This window comes from Rhinoraja longicauda, chromosome 3 (assembly GCF_053455715.1).
Source record: "Rhinoraja longicauda isolate Sanriku21f chromosome 3, sRhiLon1.1, whole genome shotgun sequence".
Classification (NCBI taxonomy): domain Eukaryota; kingdom Metazoa; phylum Chordata; class Chondrichthyes; order Rajiformes; family Arhynchobatidae; genus Rhinoraja; species Rhinoraja longicauda.
In genome coordinates this window covers 42483883-42505023 of record NC_135955.1, presented here as the reverse complement: position 1 = coordinate 42505023, position 21141 = coordinate 42483883, and the positions used below count along the sequence as shown (strand labels likewise).

Here is a 21141-nt window from a genome sequence, read left to right as displayed (position 1 = left end):
CGGGGTGGGGGTTGTTTCTAATTATTTACCCTTATTGAGGCCTCTCATTATTTTGTGTACTTCAATCAGATTCTCCTTCAACCTCCTCTGCTCCAAGGAAAATCAACCCAACCTATCCAGTCTCTCCTGGCGTCCCTCCATTGTTCCTCCCAAAATATATCATTGCACATCTGTTAGTGTTGAAATAAATCCATATGCTTTTTTTTCCAATTAATTCATGAGAAAGGCCCCTGGAAAGGTCAGCATTTATTTCTCATCTCAAAGATGACAGCGATGAGACTTCTCCTGGAACTGCTGTGGTTTTGTGGTAATAGTACCATACCAAAGCCTGTAACTAGTCTCCTCATTCTTAACCTCGTTTTTCCAGGTTTTACCCAAGTAACTATATTGAAATTTCACCCACATTTTTCTGACTCTGGCATAAGTTCATATAATTGTGAATCAGCAACATCTAACCTCAGCTAAAAGAATTTTCAACCAAGCAGAAAGCAGTCGGTTTTGAAGGTCTTCAGCCTTGCCATGCCCACAAACAGCCAGTCCATGAGCTACATTTCCCAGAGCCATTGCAAAGCCCGGAGTCTGAAAATAAAGGGAAATAGAATTTGATCATTAATTTTCAAAGTGCCAGTATACACGGCATGCATCAGAGAGAAAGTAGAATGAGAAGCAGAATCAAACGCTGAAGAAATCAATTCCATTTTGTTGTCATATGCCCAAGACTATTCTGGCTTCCATAATTATGTTGTGATATGCCCTTTAATCTACTTGCATGAGATTAATTGAAGATACACATAGCGAACATACATCAACGCATATGTTTCAAATTTCCACACAACACTGTCCATGATTTCCCTTTGTCTACTGCACAGGTATAATTTATGTATGATTTAGCTATTATTTAGAGAGTTGTTTATGTGCCTGTGATGCAACTGCAAGATTTTACATTGTACCTGCACCTTACCATATGACAACAAATTTGAACTTGAACTACTCTGTACTTGTTTTTCTAATTGTATATTTTTGCACTAATGACTTGTTTTTTTTGCAATCTTTTTTTCCCCACTACCCCGTAGAACTTGCGTGAAATTTATGTATATATATTTTTGTGTTTCCTGAGTCTATTTGCCTGTGATGTTGCTGCATGCAGAATTTTCATTGCACTTGTACCTCACTGTATCCGAGCACAAGACAACAACCTCAACATGACATGCCATCAAGTTTAAGTATCAGCATCTCTTATAATTTACATATTTATTGCTGTGGCAACCTGCATTTTTTTTCGTACAAGAGCTTAAAGGAATTAGCTGAGAAACTAGTTTAAATAAAAATTACTGCATTCAGTTTCCCAATGTCAGTAGGTGAAACAACGATTATGAGGCTTGAAGACAAATTTAGCTACTCTTAACAACCTTGCTAATTACACAAAAGTTAAATGTTACTTTAACTTCCTGTGTAGTTAGTCCAAACAGTTAAAAGGCAAATTGTTTTACATTTGTGCATTCATGTTACCAGGCCTCACAAGACCATCTAATAAATGGTGGAGTTCTTCAGGGTTCACCTTGCGGTGTAATGTGTACCTAAGCTGTACAGGCCTGAGAGCTCCCAATAAGGTAATTGTTTGCACCAAGGTCAAAAGAGATGGTGCTGAAATTAACAACAGCACCATTAACCTCTTTTTTTTTTTTTTTAATCCACTTATTGCTCAGTTGCTTCCACTGGATAATACTTGCATTCAATGCCCAGTGAAGACATGGATTACGTTCAGCTTTGATATAATAAATAGCAAAAGAGTACATGAATTAATGAAAAGTGGTCATTTTGGTGCATATCATAGGGCAGTCAGCACGAGGCTTCATCCATCCTGAGTCTATGTTTAAAAATAATTGCATTTATACTGCGTCTAATTACATTCTCAAGATATCTCAAACCATAGCTAAAATTAACTAGTTGGCATGAATCTGTTTATTTTGGAGGCTATTAGTTAAGGTAAGAATGTTGGACAGGGCTTCTATTCTTCCAAAAGATCTTTTTACCACATGAATGAGTTGACAAGCTCTCTTGATTAATGCTTCATCCAATAGATAGCATCTCCTCCAAGAACAAACATTGGCACTAAAGGCCAAATCTAGAACATAATCTCATGCCTGAGAGACGGGTTTCTGATTCAGAAGAATGCTGCCCCTGAGGTAAGCTGAACCAAATATAATTGAAAGCCTTTAAAATATCAACCTAGCAGCACCAGATTTATGCTGTCATAAATATTAGCTGATTGAGGTGTATGGAAAATTAAAATGCTCAGTGCATGAAATTACTTTTGTTTTGGTTCAAGACTCTTTTGACAACTTTTTTCCACTGATAACATTTTGAATAAAAAATTGCTTTAAAGTTTTAAAACAAGCAAATTTGAATACATTTAAAATGATGGCCATGGATTACAATAACACTGTTATGTCAGACAACTGGGCACAACAAGGGAGTTGTTTCATCATGCCAAGGGCTGTCAACAAAATCGCCATAGGCCAATGGAATATCACTTTCCAGTGAAGTTTGGAACAGTAACTTTTATGTACGAAAACACAATCTCCCATTTGATCAGTAATTTATATTAATGTCTGTATGAAATCCGAGGTCAGGAACAAATCGTCATCCCAGAATTAAGCAGACTGGCTACAAATATATGAAAAGATTCAGAAAATTTGGGGGAATAGCTGGACATTATCATACTAATCAATTAAAATTACTCACTGATGTTGGAGACCTGTATTTTTTTAAAATTTGTATTATACAAAAATAAGTTGCATTAATTATTCTAACTGATACATAATCATTGCTGTTTATGATTACTTGCTGCAAAGCAAAATAGTTAGTTATTTGTTTGAATCTTTACATCATTATTCTTTGCCAATTTTCCTGGTTTACTTTCAGTGAAAAGACATAAATGGAATGTCAACATGTACACTAATATAGATTTGTACACGTACAGTGCCCTCCATAATGTTTGGGACAAAGACCCATCATTTATTTATTTGCCTCTGTAATCCACAATTTGGGATTTGTAATAGAAAAAATCACATGTGGTTAAAGTGCACATTGTCAGATTTTAATAAAGGCAATTTTTATACATTTTGGTTTCACCATGTAGAAATGACAGCAGTGTTTATACATAGTCCCCCCATTTCAGGGCAACATAATGACACAGCAATGATATGTAAATGAAAGTAGTCATGTTTAGTATTTTGTTGCATATCCTTTGCATGCAATGACTGCTTGAAGTCTGCGATTCATGGACATCCCCAGTTGCTGGGTGTCTTCGCTGGTGATGCTCTGCCAGGCCTGTATTCCGTTTTCTCTTCAGCATATAAAAGGCATGCTCAATTGGGTTCAGATCGGGTGATTGACTTGGCCACTCAAGAATTGACCATTTTTTAGCTTTGGAAAAACTCCTTTGTTGCTTTAGCAGTATGCTTGGGATCATTGTCTTGCTGTAGAATGAACTGCCGGCCAATGAGTTTTGAGGCATTTGTTTGAACTTGAGCAGATAGGATGCGTGTATACACTTCAGAATTCATTATGCTACTACCATCAGCAGTTGTCTCATCAATGAAGATAAGTGAGCCAGTAGCTTCAGCAGCCATACATGCCCAGGCCACAACACCCCCACCACCGTGTTTCACAGAAGAGGTGGTATGCTTTGGATCTTGTTCAGTTTCTTCTCTCCTCCATACTTTGCTCTTCACTCTGATATGTTAATCTGCATCTCATCTGTCCACAAGACCTTTTTCCAGAACTGTGGTTGCTCTTTTAAGTACTTCTTGGCAAACTGTAATCTGGCCATCCTATTTTTGCGGCTAACCAGTGGTTTGCATCTTGCAGTGTAGCCTCTGTATTTCTGTTTATAAAGTCTTCTGCAGACAGTGGTCATTGACAAATCCACATCCGCCTCCTGAAGAGTGTTTCTGATCTGTCGGACAGGTGTTTGCGGATTTTTCTTTGTTATAGAGAGAATTCTTCTGTCATCAGCTGTGGAGGTCTTCCTTGGCCTGCCAGTCCCTTTGCAATTAGTAAGCTCACCAGTGCTCTCTTTCTTCTTAATGATGTTCCAAACAGTTGATCTGGTAAGCCTAAGGTTTGGCTGATGTCTCGAACAGTTTTATTCTTGTTTCTCAGTCTAATAATGGCTTCTTTGACTTTCATTAGCACAACTTTGGTCCTCATGTTGATAAACAGCAATAAAAGTTTCCAAAGGTGATGGAAAGACTGGAGGAAAGACTAGGTGCTGAGAGCTCTCTTATACCTGCAATGAGGCATTTAAACACTCCTGAGCAATTACAAACACCTGTGAAGCCATGTGTCCCAAGACATTATGGTGCCCTGAAATGGGGGGACTATGTATAAACATAGCTGTGATTTCTACATGGTGAAACCAAAATGTATAAAATTAACCTTTAATAAAATCTGACAATGTGCACTTTGACTGCGTGTGATTTTTTTTCTACTGCAAATCTCAAATTGTGGAATCCAGAAGCAAATAAATAAATGATGGGTCTTTGTCCCAAACATTATGGAGGGCACTGTGGGGCCACTTGAGTCGAGTCCTGGGAGCAGCAAGGGAATGAGGGAACAGCACGTCATTGGGAGCTTCTATTGCCACTTTAGTTCTCTGGAACTGAAAGGCAATAAGCAACTTCAGTGAAAAACAACGACTTTTTTAAGAACATGTCTGGTCCGAAAATATCAAATAGCAGCAAAATCAGTGGAACTGCGACATGACAGCTGGGTCTCCTCAGCAATGTGGGCAGAGTTCAAATCTAGTTTAAACTGATAAACTGAAACCCCTGTAATAAAAGTCACAAATGTGACCCTATTCTGAAGCTACAATACAGTTGCATTTGGATGTTTAGTTTAGTTAAGAGATAGAGCACAGAAATGGGCCCTTCGGCCCACTGTGACAGCCAGTGATCCCTGTTATACTAGCACACACTACACAGTAGGGATAATTTACAATTTTTACCTAAGCCAATTAACGTACAAACCTGTACGTCTTAGGAGTGTGTGAGGAAATCGGAGCACTCAGGTAAAAACCCATGCAGTGACGGGAAATGTACAAACTTGCACAGACAGCACACGTAGTCAGGACCAAACCCAGGTCTCAGGCGCTGTAAGGCATCAACTCTACCACTGTGCCACCATGCTGCCCATGGCACGTTGATGTGAGGTTATGAAGCTAACCGGAAATCAGCACAGATTGGTCATTTCACTCAGAAAAGCTGTTAGAAAGGTTGTTACAAGAAATAGATCTTATCTTGAAGGACAAATTGAACTATTTCAAAAATCCATTTGCACACTAATTCCACAAACGTAAGATTCAATCTTGCAAGAGGTAAAGCACCTGCCGTGTCTGTTCCCCTGCTGAGTTTTCCTCCTACTGCGGCTCTCCAATGCCAAACACAAAATTCAGTCTTAGTTAAGGGACGGATATTCACAAGAGTGGAAGCTTACTTTTGTCTACTTTTCCTCTTCCTATCTTTTGCACTTGGGAAAAGATGAAGGTGATTCTCTCCTTTATGCTACTGAATAGTGCAGTGAGATTAACTGTGCAAACCTTGTGCACCAAAATTCCAAAGTCAGAGAATTAAGACAGCAGCTTTGAAATTCTTCTGGTTTCCCAATGAGCTGCAGTATAAAACTTAAAAAGTCCAACACTGACTTCATGGTTGAGTATAAGTTTGTAAACTTGAGTACACATCTTAATCTTGAGCATGTGAAGACCGTTGATAGATAACTGACCTGTTGACTCTGCTCAGTCAATGTCCGCAGCTTGTTCATGATCTCCTCGGCCTCATTCGGCTGTATGATACCAGCATTGAACGCAGAAATACATACACATGCAATTGAATAAGCCAGAACCTGGAAAATATTAATTTTTGATCTTTTGATCATTTCCTTGCGGTCGGTCACATCTTACCTTTTTTAGACCGTCAACTTAGCTACTAATTTAGCCTCAATTCATGAAGGAAAATCAGCAGTTTCTTTTTCTACAGATGCCTATTGCATCTCATCACATTTACATAGATACATAGACAATATGTGCAGGAGTAGGCCATTCGGGCCTTTATATTAACAATTGCAATTATAACATCAATCTTATGCAGATACAAGCCACTGCAGATGCTGGAATCTGGAGCAAAAACACAAACTGCTGGGGAACTCAGCAGGACCTGTATGGTAGCATCTGTGGAGGGAAACAGGCAGACATGCTTCGGTTGAGACCTTTCATCTGGGCTTCATCTTGTGCACTTGGGGCAGGTGAAAGGAGATTCTCTCCTTTAGGGCACTGGACACTGCAGAGAGATTGAATGTGTAAACTTGCTCGCCAAGATTGCAAGGTTGGAGAATTAATACAAAAGTCAGTGAAAATAAAATGTGAAAATATATTGGCAAAATTTGAATACCGTTATTCAAGAAAAAAGATGACCGAAACACAAGAGAGGATTGCATCTAACCCAACCTATACTTTGTTCTCACTACCTCTCTACCCTCCTCCCCAACCATTCCATGACATGCCCACAGCTGCGTTAACCCTTTGCAGCCTCAGGAGTTAAATCAGATTGCAGACCTTGCTGACGCAGCTGCCCTGCAAGTGATAACTATGTCTCAGGTGGTGGATCCTGAACCTCGTTCCCAGAATCCCTGATGGCCTTTTGATCCTTTAAAAAAAATTCTAAATGTCTTTGATTATCAGAAGCAATCAAACATTTTTGAGATTTAAACAATTAGAAAACAAAAAACGTTAGTGGAAAATGTAAAAGGACATCGACGTTAGAAAAGAGAATTGAAAACATTGAGTAACATTTTAAAAAAAGCATATCCCTGTAGTTCCATTTGCTACCCAGGTCAATGAACCCATTCAAATCAATGAGGTCATGTTACAATTGCCAGCAATCCCATGTACTCAGAAGTCACTTACAAAGTTATTTTTCACTCAGCATGACTGGTCTACTCCCGTGGATTAGAAGTGGCAAGGTGGGAGATCTGGTCAAATTTAACAGGGTGAGAGAAATTATTTATGGTGAAATTGCTGCTAGGAGTACAAGAACATTTATAGTTCAGTCAAAGCAAAGAAGGTTGAGAAATGAATAAAAAAACATATATAGAGCGATTGGGTTCAAAATTAAGTAAGTCACAATGGAAAAGGACACAAAGTGCTGCAGTAACTCAGTAGGTAAGCCAACATCTCTGGAGAACATGACTGGGTGACATTTCGAGTCAGGACCTTTCTTCAGACCCTCCCGACCTGAAACATCACTTATACATGTTCTCCAGAGATGCTGCCTGACCCACTGGATTACTCCAGCACTTTGTGTACTTTTGTGTAAACCAGCATCTGCAGTTCTTTGTTTCTACATTAAAACACAGTGGATCTCTGTTGACTCTGACTCAGTCTCTGACTCTGACTCAGTCACAATTGGAGTACTGTCCAGTTCTGAGTGGCACACTTTGTAAAGGTTTCCCAGAGGATGCCAGAAGCAAAGTACCAAAATAATTCCAGGGATATGGTACCTTAGTTATGTGGACAAAGTGGGTAAGTTTGGTTTGTTCTCCCGAGAAAAGAGGTGGTGGTAAGGGGATTGGAAAGAGCAATTTAAAATCATTAAGAGTATGGACTGGGTGGAAACGCTTTATATTAGCGGACGGGCCAAGAAATATTAGACCCTGGATAAGGATTATTGTCCAAGGAACCAAAAGAAACACATGTAAAGTCTTGTACTTAGCAAGTGGTTAGGGTTTGGAATGCACTACTAGGGAGGCTGTGGGGGTTGATTCAATTGTATGGTTAAAAATGGAGCTGGAACTATCTCAAAAGTATCTGAAAAGAAAGAATTTGCATGGTTTGAGGGAATGGGAGGGGAAATGACTGGAGAGCCCTGTGGACGTGATGGGATGCAGCATGAACCATGCGGTCATTCTGTCAGATGGTGTGAATCGAGGGCGCAGCTTTGCCTCAAGCCGGTATAGCACTCTGATGATGTTGAAACTCCAGTCTTTCTTCACAAGTATAAAACAAGCTGACTCTAACACCCTGTGGCTCATGGAGGACCGCACAAAGTTGGGGTAATTTATCCTGACAACTCCTTTTACAATTGAAGACAAATGGGCAAATGAAATTCAGTCACCAGCCCCCTTCAAATTAACTGCCCATGAACTAAAAAATCAATACCATTATTATCTCAGCAATATTGAAGAATACAATGCCTTCCATCATGTTTGGGACAAAGACCACATTGTCAGATTTTATTAAAGGCCATTTTATACATTTTGGTTTCACCATGTAAAAATTACAGTTGTGTTTATACATAGTCCCCCCATTTCAGGGCACCATAATGTTTGGGACACATGGCTTCACAGGCGTTTGTAATTGTTCAGGTGTGTTTCATTGGCTCCTTAATGCAGGTATGAGAGAGCTCTCAGCACCTAGTCTTTCCTCCAGCCTTTCCATCACCTTTGGAAACATTTATCACCGTGAGGACCAAAGTTGTGCCAACGAAAATCAAAGAAGCCATTATGAGGCTGAGAAACAAGAATAAAACTGTTCGAGACATCAGCCAAACCTTAGGCTTACCAGAATCAACTGTTTGGAACATCATTAAGAAGAAAGAGAGCACCGGTGAGCTTACTAATTGCAAAGGGACTGGCAGGCCAAGGAAGACCTCCACAGCTGATGAGAGAAGGATTCTATAAGAAAAATCCCCAAACACCTGTCCGACAGATCAGAAACACTCATCAGGAGTCAGGTGTGGATTTGTCAATGACCACTGTCCGCAGAGGATTTCATGAACAGAAATACAGAGGCTACACTGCAAGATGCAAAAACTGGTTTGCTGCAAAAATAGGATGGCCGAGTTACAGTTTGCCAAGAAATACTTAAAAGACCAACCACAGTTCTGGAACAATGTCTTGTGGACAGATGAAACAAAGATTAACTTAGATCAGAGTGATGGCAAGAGCAAAGTCTGGAGGAGAGAAGGAACTGCCCAAGATCCAAAGCATACCACCTCATCTGTGAAACACGGTGGTGGGGGTGTTATGGCCTGGGCATGTATGGCTGCTGAAGGTACTGGCTCACTTATCTTCAATGATGATACAACTGCTGATGGTAGTAGCATAATGAATTCTGAAGTGTATAGACACATCCTATCTGTTCAAGTTCAAACAAATCCCTCAAAATTCATTGGCCAACGGTTCATTCTACAGCAAGACAATGAACCCAAACACACTGCGAAAGCAACAAAGGAGTTTTTCAAAGTTAAAAAATGGTCAATTCTTGAGTGGCTAAGTCAATCACCCGATCTGAACCCAATTGAGCATGGCTTTTATATGCTGAAGAGAAAACTGTAGGGGACTTGCCCCCAAAACAAGCAAAAGCAAAAGATGGCTGCAATATGGGCCTGGCAGAGCATCACCAGAGAAGACACCCAGCAACTGGTGATGTCCATGTATCGCAGACTTCAAGCAGTCATTGCATGCAAAGGATATGCAACAAAACACTAAACATTACTACTTTCATTTACATGACATTACTGTGTCCCACACATTATGGTGCCCTGAAATGGGGGGACTATGTATAAACACTGCTGTCATTTCTACATGGTGAAACCAAAATGTATAAAAATGACCTTTATTAAAATCTGACAATGTGCACTTTAACCACATGTGATTTTTTTCTATTACAAATCTCAAATTGTGGAGTCCAAAGAGGCAAATAAATAAATGATGGGTCTTTGTCCCAAACTATATGGAGGGCACTGTAGTAGCGAGTTGGAAGATAACCAGAGGACAACAACGTTCTTTTGACTTAGTGGCTCTTGCTGCATACTATGACAACTCAAAAAGCTAAGTGTTGTCAGGACAAGGTTATTGAGTACCTACGTACAGCTTCTGGCAAAAGAAAATGCTAACGAAACTGTACCCATGTCTGAGTCTGGAGAGGAATTTCGAGCCCACATCATCACTATTCATTATTTTACTTCATCCTAATTGCAACAATGGCAAAATATGGCTGATAGTCGAAAGCCTCAAACAATCTATTCTTCTGTGCATGAGCATGGTTCTTCTGAACCAACCTACCTCTTGCAGTACCCTGGTCTGAGTCAGACTTTCATCCAAGCTCGTACAGAGCTTCCCAAGGGTGACAGAGACATGCACACGGGACTCTGTTTGGCTGCTGTGACACATGAGGGATAGAACCAGGCCAACTCCCAGGATACATCCTGTACTGTAAAATAATAAAAACATCAACTATTAGAATTATTACAAGAGACTGCGTACTCTCAAGCCTCCACTTCGCTGGCACTGCCAGTTCCTGATTTACTTGTTATATGGAAAAACTATAAATTTAATGTTTTGAGTTGTTACATTTATCTAATACATGCCAGTGGCCCATTAAACTGTCAAATAGTCACTGAGTATCCTGTTCCCAAGAAAGCTACTGCTCGACCCGCAGCTTATATTTTGCTTCAGATTTCAGCTTCTGCAGTCTCTTGTCTCTGATTTTCCTGAGTAGGCAACGAGAAAAGTTCTCATTCCAATCCAAAATGGAAAAGGTTAGGTACTATTAGGAAATTCACCCCATCTTCCCCGAGAGAATGCAACACAAAATAACCCTCCACATGTCACATTACTACACCTCTCTGCCTGCCAGTTCCTCAGACAGTGCAGCATTCCATATTCTAGACAAGGGTCGCCCACTTTCTTCCAGTGAGGAAGACGTTCGAGACACAGGTGGATCGCAGCACCAAAACTGACTGTCTCCCCTGACTGAAGACATTGATTGGTGTGGGGGGCAGGGGGACAGACTCAGGATAAAGGGCTGGTGGAGGAACCTTTGGGGCCAGTTGATCACCCTTCATTGTATTGTGAGGATTTGGTCAAAGTGCAGAGGAAAGGCTGATCGACCTGGGGTGAGGGGCAGAGCAGTGTAACATGTTGGAGAATGGGAGGGAAGAGCTCTAGGGGCTAGTGGAATCAAGGGATATGGGGAGAAGACAGGCATTGATTGGGGACGATCAGCCATGATCACAATGAATGGCGGTGCTGGCTCGAAGGGCCAAATGGCCTCCTCCTGCACCCTATTTTCTATGTTTCTATGTTTCTAAGAGTTTTTTTGTTTTATTTCAAATTTCCAGCAACTCAAGAGTGTCATATGCACTGGGAACAGAACAATGAATTTCTTATTTGCTGCAGCTTGACAGGCATGTAAATGCAATATCACAACAAATAAATATACAATAATCAATAATATAATAAATTATCAGTAATACCAGGTGAGCAGTACAAGAGTCAAGAGTGTTGTATTGCCATATGTTCCAAAATGCAATGAAATTCTTACTTGCAGCAGTGCAACAGATATGTAAGCATACAACTCTGAAAACACCATAATATATATGTGACGACATGTCCTCCCTTAGGGCCGCTCCAATCCACGTCACCAGCAGACAGGCTGGAGGAAGCCTATGATCAGCACCACAAACAATGCCAAGCTGAGGAATACATCGGCACTCTGGCCTGGGGAAGCTGTTGGGACGAATCCAAGTTGTCTGAGCATCCTCACTGGCAACGAGGAACTGTGCCCTTGAGTGGACCTGGACCTATAGGTGCGTGTGTCTGTGTCTCCTATACTTTCTTCCTGATGACAGGAGTGAAATGCGAGTGAGGCCAGGATGATGTCTGTTTTTTTGAGGCAGCTACTCCTGAAGATCCCCTCGATGATGGGGAGGTCAGTAAACATAGAAAAACCTTCAAGCCAGCACCGCCATTCAATCTGATCATGGCTGATCATCCAAAATCAGTATCTCGTTCCTACTTTCGTCCCATATCCATTGATTCCATTGGTCCTAAGAGCAATATCTAACTCTCTCTTGAAAACATGCAGTACGTGATGGACTGGGCAGTTTTCATCACTTTTCGCAATCTTCTTCGTTGCTGGGCATTTGAGTTGCCAAACCAGGCCATGATGCAACCAGTCAATGTGCTGTCTACTGTGCACCTGTAGAAGTTCAAGAGAGCATTTGTCGAAATACTGAATCTCCTCAGTCTTCCAAGAAAGTTCCTTGATTTCACTGACATTGAGAGCAAGGTTGTTGTTCTGGCACCATTAGGTCAGTCGATTGATCTCCCTACTGTACTCTGACTTGTTGCTGTTTGTAATTCGTCTAATAGCCGTGGGGTGGTTGGCGAATTTGACGATGGAGTTGAAACTGTGTTCAGCTACAGTCATGAGTAAAGAATGAGTAGAGCAGGCAGATGAGCACTCAGCCTTGAGATGCTCCTATGATGATCGAGGAGAAGTGTTGCTGACAATTTGTACTTATTGTGGTCTGTTGATGAGCAAGCAGAGGATCCACTTGCAGGGAGATGCTCAGAGACCCAGTTCCATCAGCTTGGTAACCAGTTTGGAGGGGATGATGGTATTGAATGCCGAGCTATAGTCAATGAACGACAGCCTGGTGTATGTGCTTTTATTGTCCAAGTGGTCCAGTGCAGAGTGTAGAGCCAGTGAGATCGCATCCTCTGTTGTCCGGTTGTGGCGGTAGGTAAATTGTAATAGGCCCAGGTTCTTGTTAAGGTAGGGTATGCGCCATAACCAACCTCTCAACACACTTCATCACCACAGATGTTAGTGCCACCGGTTGGTAGTCATTGAGGCATGTCACATTATTCTTCTTAGGCACCGGTATTATTGATGCCCTTTTAAAGTAGGTGGGGAATCTGGAGGTTTAAGATGTCTACACAGGTTTTAAGAAAGCGACCAGATATACCAGATAGGCAGCACGGTGGCGCAGCGATAGAGTTGTTGCCTTACAGCGAATGCAGCGCCCGAGACTCAGGTTCGATCCTGACTACGGGTGTTGTACTGTACGGAGTTTGTACGTTCTCCCCGTGACCTGCGTGGGTTTTCTCTGAGATCTTCGGTTTCCTCCCACACTCCAAAGACGTGCAGGTTTGTAGGTTAATTGGCTGGGCAAATGTAAAAATTGTCCCTAGTGGGTGTAGGATAGTGTTAATGTGCGAGGATCGCTGGTCGGCGCAGACCCGGTGGGCCGAAGGGCCTGTTTCTGCGCTGTATCTCTAAATCTAAAAAAAACATAAGTTCCAGACCCATTCTGAGGGTTCACCATCCTGAGGGATCGTCCGACATCTGCCTCTGTGATTGTAATACCTTTGGGAGCTATGGAGCCCTGGGAAGGCATAGCAGTGTTCTCCCTATCAAAGCTTGTGTTGAACGCATTGAGCTTGTCTGGGAGTGATGCTTCGTTGTCATTTGAGCTGCACTCTGGCTTTGCCTTGTAGGAAGTGATGGCGTGTAAACAAAATAAAGTCCATAGTAGATCGTTGCTGAGGGAGGGTTGTGGTGAGTGTTGTGCACTGTGGTTCAAGAGCCTGATGGTTGATGGGAAAAAGCTATTGTTGAACCTGGAGGTCTCACACTCCTATACCATCTTTCCAAATGTAGATGCAAGATGAGAGCATGGCAGTATTTGTTGATTTCCAGCTATTATTTCATGTTTTGCTGGTAATGTTTCCCGCTAGATTTCAGAGGACGATAATACATGGGGAGGGTGAAAATGGAGAAGCCGATGGGTGTTCGAGCTGTGCTAAAATCAGAGATGCAATGTTGAATGAGTTTCAAGCCCATTGTCTTTTAAATTATTCATTCAAACATAAAAAAAGCATTCTGCACAAGCAACATGATTTAGATTTGAAACTTCTGTACTCAGAGTAGCAAGATGGTGGAATCACAATCAGACCTGGGTAAACAGAAATAGATTTCATTTCTGAGCCATTAGCTTAAGTGAAGCTTGAAATTCCACATAATGTTGACAATGCTTTGTGCACCATCAGGAGGAAATTAATTCTCCGAAATGAAATGACAACATGGTTGTGATCCATAGAACCAATGTTCTAAAGGAAAGCACCATATGCAGCTTGCACTTTATTGTTGTTTAGCTGATGCAATATTGAATGAGTTTCAAGCACCATTGCCTTTTTAATTATTCATTCAAACATAAAAGCAATCTTCCTACTGCACATTACTTGAGAGTTTTGTACTCAGTAGCCAAGGTAAATATGCATTGCAACACATCACAGACATAAGACTAGAATTTTAATACTGCAAGAAAATCACCAATAGAAACTATTCGCCGGAGGTAAAATTGTGCATCCAGATCATCACATTACGAAATGCTTTCAACTTTATAGGATTGAGCTCAATCTTGTGCCCAATCCAATAAAGTTGAAAGCATTTTGTAATGTGATGATGAGGACAAGCACGGCATAATCTGGCAAGTTCGCTCCACATTATTGTCAGGATAGAGGGAGAAAAAGGATTTATCTTACAAAAAATCTACTCACTTCATTTTTTGGCATATTCGTCAATTAAAGTATTTCACAAAAAAATTATAAAAATCTGTAAACTTTACTTGTACTCCAGGTTCATGTCAAAGCAACATTTCTCCAATGCATCGAGAGATTTCATGAGCAGCAAATTCATTTTCTGTGCTGAAACATCACTGGAAAATAAAGATCACAGTTGGCTTTAAATTTGAATGGATCATTTCATACTCAAAAACTGATTATGTTCTGTAAATCCAACCATGAAATAACTTGAAATAATGCATGCTGTGCTTGTAAACCCAAATGGATTGAGATTAATTTTGACAGGGTAAGAAGGGTGAAGTTCAATATCAAATAATTGCAAATAAATGTTCTTGCAATTATCACTGCTGTTTCCTCCAAAGTCCCGGAGCATTCATACATTAGCAAATACTCCACTTGCAATATCCTGATGGGATATTTAAGAAATGTGTTGTATTTGATGTTAATTTCCTGCTGATCTTCAGGACAATAATTTTGAAGATTTACTTCAGTTGCATTTCTCAGTTATTACAATATTTTTGATTTTCAATTCCCTCCTGCCAGCGTTAAAAAAGGAGTGTTGTTATAATTTGAAATTGTAATGACTTCAGGGAGCACAAAGTAATATCTCTTTTGAAATTGTTAAATCTTTCCACCTGAATTGTAGCTCAAATAACACAAGGATAATTTAACGATTTAGACGAGGGAATTAAATGTAACATCTCCAAGTTTGTGGATGACACAAGACTGGGTGGCAGTGTGAGCTGCGAGGAAGATGCTATGAGGCTGCAGGATGACGGATAGGTTGGGTGAGTGGGCAGATGCAGTATAATGTGGATAAATGTGAGGTTATCCACTTTGGTGGCAATGACAAGAAGGCAGATTATTATCTGAATGGTGTCAGATTAGAAAAAGGGGAGGTGCAACGAGACCTGGGTGCCCGTGTACATCAGTCACTGAAAGTAAGCATGCAGGTAGGGCAGGCAGTGAAGAAAGCTACTGACATGTTGGCCTTCATAACGAGAGGATTTGAGTATAGGAGCAAGGAGGTCCTACTACAGTTGTACAGGGCCCTGGTGAGACCGCACCTGCAGTATTGTGTGCAGTTTTGGTCTCCTAATTTGAGGAAGGACATACTTGCTATTGAGGGAGTGCAGCGTAGGTTCACCAGGTAAATTCCCGGGATGGCGGGACTGGCATATGATGGAAGAATAGATCGACTGGGCTTACATTCACTGGAATTTAGAAGGATTAGAGGTGATCTTATAGAAACATATAACATTCTTGAGAGATTGGACAGGCTAGATGCAGGAAAAATGTTCCCAATGTTGGGGGAGTCCAGTACCAGGGGTTACAGTTTAAGAATAAGGGGTATGCCATTTAGAACTGAGATGAGGAAAAACTCTTTCACCCAGAGAGTTGTGAATCTGTGGAACTCTCTGCCACAGAAGGCAGTGGGGGCCAATTCACTAATGTTTTCAAGAGAGAGTTAGATATAGCTCCGAGGGCTAACGGAATCAAGGGATATAGGGAGAAAGCAGCAACGGGGTATTGATTTTGGATGATCAGCCATGATCATATTGAAAGACAGTGCTGGCTCAAAGGGCCGAATGGCCTACTCCTGCACTTATTTTCTATGTTTCTATAAGTAGTTCTAACTCGTATAGTGAATTAAAGACGGCTGCATTAAAGAGTGCAAAATATTGAATAAAAACCTGTCAATTCACCTGAATCCACTGGTTATGGCAAACTACAGGTAGTTCTGCTATAATGCTACAATTAGAGGTAACGCAATTGGTAAATTCGGGAACAGCATTTGCATTACATAGGCAAAATTAGTCATCACATGGTTTTAATCAGAAACTAGAGAATCACTTAGATGATAGATATAGATACAAAGAACCTCAGATGCTGGTTTACAGCACAGAGTGCTGGAGTAAGTCAGTGGGTCAGGCAGCATCTCTGGAGAACATGGATAGGCAACGATTCAGTTTGCAACCCTTCTTCGGACTGATTATAGTAGGAGGAGAACGCTGGATGAAAGGTGTGGGTGGGAACAAAACCTGGTCAGTGATATTTGGATACAGGTGGGAGGGGGTGGGATTGGCAGATGGTTGGACAAAGGCCAGAAGCGAAAAGACAAAATGTGTGAGATAAGGGGACTCGGAGAGAAAAGGCATAAACCCTTCTTCCTACTTTGAAAATTGATGAGCAGAATATAAAGCTACCTTGGATTTAAACAGTACAGGGGGAAAAATTGTCTCTTAGGAACCCAGCTGCAACTTCAACAGCTCTTGTCATTGGAATTAATAAGCAGTTGCTTCTATCGTCACTTGTGCAATGTGCATTTACATACAGCATTTAGTACTTCTGCAGCAACAAAAATTAATTTATGAGTATTGAAAAGCCCTTTAATTTTGACAATCCTGCAGAAAAAAAATTGTATTAGATTGTGAGTCTGAAACTTTCTAGCCCAATCAAACCAAGAATTGCCCAATCAAACCATTTCCCATATTTTGTCAAACATGGTTGTAGTGGACAGCTGTGCCTTTTCATTCAACAGTGATGCAAACTGCATTCTGTTATTGGCCCTCAGAATTCCTATGCAGCCAAACTCTGGGACAATCCCTGCCAAATGATGGGTTACTACGCATTCTTGCAAATGCTGATTAAAACTAATGTTTCTACAGCTACCTCATTCGTTCTTCATGTAAGCGGGACAGGAACATTCCCATGGCCAGTCCTGTATGAAACTGTACAGTGTGAGACTCATCGGCATTTGGTTTTCCTGGTAAGCCAGCGGTGAAAATGCTGAGGACTTCCTCGATGTTTTCTTTGTGTGATGTGATGAAAACAGGCACAAGGAGAGTGAAAGCGATCGCCGCGCAGGAACGAGCGATGGCACTGGCTGTACTCTCTCCAGAATAAGATCTCTGTGAAAGTCATAAAATGGTGTTAGCGAAGAGCTCATTAAAAATTGCTCTTTCCAATATTTCAGTGCGTCAAGACTCTGTGCAGATGCTTACTATGATTTTCTGCTTTAAGAGATGATACACAACTCCAAGTTGCAAAAGCTTAATTGTAGTCACTCTCGGAAAATAAAGCCTCAAGCTTATTAAATGGAAGAAAGCTATGCATACAATCCCGACATGTTTTGCTATAAGAATCCAAGACATATTCCTGTGGCATGAAGTTTGCTCACAACAGAAAGCTGCCATTTATGACACTGCTTCCTCTTCCTGTTGACAATTTGTAATCTCTAATTAAGGTGAAAGATAGTCAGCAAGGTCTCTGTTGCACCTACTGCAAAAAAAAATGCTCTCGGCTGGAATTAACAGGGCCCAGAAGTGCTTTCTTTTAAATGATGTTAAAACCAAATTTAAGAACAATATTCACTATGTCCTAGTCAAAATTACATCAAACAACACCATCACAGTTTATCTACTTATCCATTTGATTTATCATCCATAGATATGCTGTTTGCTTACCAACAATACTCTACCTTGATAGTATTACACTTTAGAAAGGAATCCATGGATTTTAAAACACTGATGTTGTTTGAGGATGGAATTTTGACAACGATATGTGGAGAATATGGTTCGTTTTCAATTTGGGAAATCCACTGAATCAACTCTGGTTGTACATAACTAAGTTTTCATCCTTTGCTTAAAATGCCCACATTTACCTGTGTGGTAAGCTGAACAAATTGAGATGTGAACATATGTGCTGGGTGAGCCCTAAACACCTGTGAGGAATGCCAAAGATAGCTGAATGACAGCAAGGCTTTCCATTCACTAACTCAATGCCCAAAGAAATGCTATGTAATTGGGTGACATATATACAAACTGGTTGGATTGGTGGCTATAATTAAGTTGTGGGTAACTAAATTAAGATGCCAGCCATGTATTAGAGATGCAGTGCAAAATGTAGTGCAAAAAGAGTTGGGAGATGGTGCCAGTGTACGTTTGGAACAAGGACTATTCAATATAACCAACAAAAAGTCAGGCATAGCCAATGCAAGTGCCCATGGCTGCATCTTTAACTTGAAGAAAGTAAGAGGAGTCAAGAGAGAAATTATTGAGTGTGAGGAAAAGTTTCACCAGACAAAGGAGAGTGTTAGTAGAGGGAAACTGATTGTGTCTCTATTCAAGGAAGAATCAGAGGGCCTTGAGACATTTCTGATGGGGGATGGAGATTAAAAGGACAGGACGTCAATGCTAAAGATGAGGGCCCAGAAATAGAAAGTTACTGAAGAGTTGAAGGGTATGTGAGGTGTCTCAGCTGTAAGTCAGAAGGGACTGGATGAGGGGGAATAAGGTGGAGTCAAGGTATTTGGTGATGGATTCTGTAGACAGGAACAGGCAGAAACAATGGGTTTGCCAGGACAGCCCTGTTTGTGGATTTTGGGAAGGAGATAGAAGCAGGCAATGTGAGGCTGGGAATCTGTATGGGTAAAAGCTGTGGAAGGGAGATCACCAGAGATGATATCAGTAACATTCTGGTGTTCATGTGTGGGGTCATGGTCAAGGGGTAGATATGAGGAGGTGTCAGAGAGCTGGCGCCTGGCCTCAGCACGGTTGAAGGCAGCCTACCAGACTACAACAGCACCTCACTTGTCGGCAGGTTTACTACCTATGTTGGGATTGTTACTGATGAGCGTTCAGAGGGGGTGAGATTGGAGTGGGTAAGGGGAGTGGAGAAATCAAGAAGGTTGATGTCACGATCACAATCAATCCCCCTGCTGTCATGCCAACAGTTGGAAATAAAATGGTCCAGAGAGGGAAGAGAGCTGGCAGGGAGGGGACCAAGAAGTGGAGGAATGTTGGAGATGGGAGAAGGGGTCATCACTGGGAAGAGAGAAATTCTTTCTACAGATAAAGGCCAGAGGCGGAGGTGACAGAAGAGGAGCTCAGCATCATGGCAGGCTCAGAGCTCATTGAGAAGTGGTTGTAGGGGGGTACATAGGCAAGGCCTCTGCTGAGGACTGCATCAGAAAGAGGGAGGTCATGGTTGGTATAGGGGAAGGGCAGCAGGACCTAGTGGTGCCCATATAGAGGTTCCCTGTTTGAAGTGGGTAGCAGAAGGATCCAGGAGAGTCAGTCCATGTGACAGTTGGAGGTCCCGGCCTGTGGCCGAGGGCAGGCAAAGATCGGCAGTGGTGTTGGCATCGCCAGGCCCAGCCTGGGAGTGACCGGGGATGCAGTGAAGGTCGGCAGGCCAGCCTTGGGACTGGTTGGGAAGGTTGTGAGGAAGGGCGGTGGTGTCAGCACCTGGGCTGGAATCGATTGAGGATGCGGTCGGAGAAAGTTGGAGAAGGTAGGCTGGGGATGTACTGAGGGGCTGCGGCAGCAGCAACTTCGGTGGCCCTGGCCTATGATTATAATTACCCCATAAAATGAAATATTCCTCCTCGTCGTTCTCAATGTAACCGCGCCCTCCACCCGAGACCACAATGACCAAACCATTTTCCTCCATTCAGGTGCGTGGAACTGCACTGAAGAAGGGTCTCGACCCGAAACGTCACCCATTCTTTCTCACCAGAGATGCTGCCTTCCTGCTGAGTTACTGCAGCTTTTTGAGTCTATCTTCTGCACACACATGATTCCATTTTATCTACCCAGTCAGAGCAAGATAATAACATGAAAGAGCCATTTCCTCATCCATCCAAATATAATCTCTTCCAGCTAGCAACTCAACAAATTCACTGCTCCCCTTCAATTTAGGCCTCTTCCATATCACCAGTTTCCATTTTTCTGACATCAACAGAAAAGGCTCTGAATTTTGGGATTCCCTCTCTGATCATCCCAGACTCTCTTTCCTTCTTTATTTCACTCTTTAAAAATCCTTTTCTTTCACCAATTCATTTCTTTCCCCTCAATAAAGACACAAAGTGCTGGAGTAACTCAGTGGGTCATGGATAGGCAGTGTTTCGGGTCGGGACCCTTCTTCAGACAGATTGCAGTCGGGGGGAGAAAGTTGGAAAAGCGGTGGGGTTGGGACAAAGACTGACAAATGAGAGGCAGAATCAAGTGAGGGGGGGTGGGTGATTGGCAGATGGGTGGACAAAAGCCAGAGATGAAAATTAGAGAAAATGGTGTCAGGGTGTCAGATGAGGAGGAGTGAAATGTCAAGCCAGAGGAAGGAATATAGGTGGAAATGGACAGAAAGGAATAGGGAAGGGAGGCGGGATTCCCCCATGCTCCCCTGCTTTTGTGGCTTTGTTATATTAGCGCTGTTATAGCATTGCGTTTATAAATTTGATATAAACTCAAGATGTTCTTACATTAATGTCAAATAAGCTGGTCTTTATGCAATATATGAGGGGTATTTTACGACTGCACTTAAATGAATAGCAAAACACCAAAAACTATATGAAGATAGTTAATTTGACGTTGGAACTTATATTTTCACCTTTATTTGAATCATTGCAATAATACTGTTCTCTGCTACACAAGACTCTGAAATTCAAAGGTCCATTTGTGGTCAACACATGATCTTAAACAACTTTCTCAGAAGATTTGTGTTTTGCTTTTTCACTTTGTCCTCAGAAATTAAAAAAGGTTTTGATTATTTGGCTTTAAAAATGTCATAGTCATAGAGTCACAGAACACAGAAACAAGCTCTTAGGTATAAGTTGTCCATGCTGACCAAGATATCTTTCCAGATTAGCCCCATTCGCCTGCATTTGGCCTTATCCCTCTAAACCAACTTCATCCAGAGGTCTGTCCA

The 21141-nt window shown here is 41.5% G+C and overlaps 1 protein-coding gene across 3 annotated transcripts in view; it reads right to left on the bottom strand.

Moving 5' to 3' along the window:
* Positions 1-21141, bottom strand: part of focad (focadhesin) — a 195048-nt gene that overhangs the window by 40546 nt on the left and 133361 nt on the right. For all 3 annotated transcript variants that reach the window (XM_078396041.1, XM_078396039.1, XM_078396040.1), the window contains exons 27-31: positions 17107-17345; positions 14478-14567; positions 10126-10273; positions 5788-5907; positions 457-579 (exon numbers count right to left, since the gene is read on the bottom strand). In XM_078396041.1, the coding sequence (XP_078252167.1) occupies positions 457-579; positions 5788-5907; positions 10126-10273; positions 14478-14567; positions 17107-17345 (720 nt within the window). The remainder of the gene's footprint in view (positions 1-456; positions 580-5787; positions 5908-10125; positions 10274-14477; positions 14568-17106; positions 17346-21141) is intronic.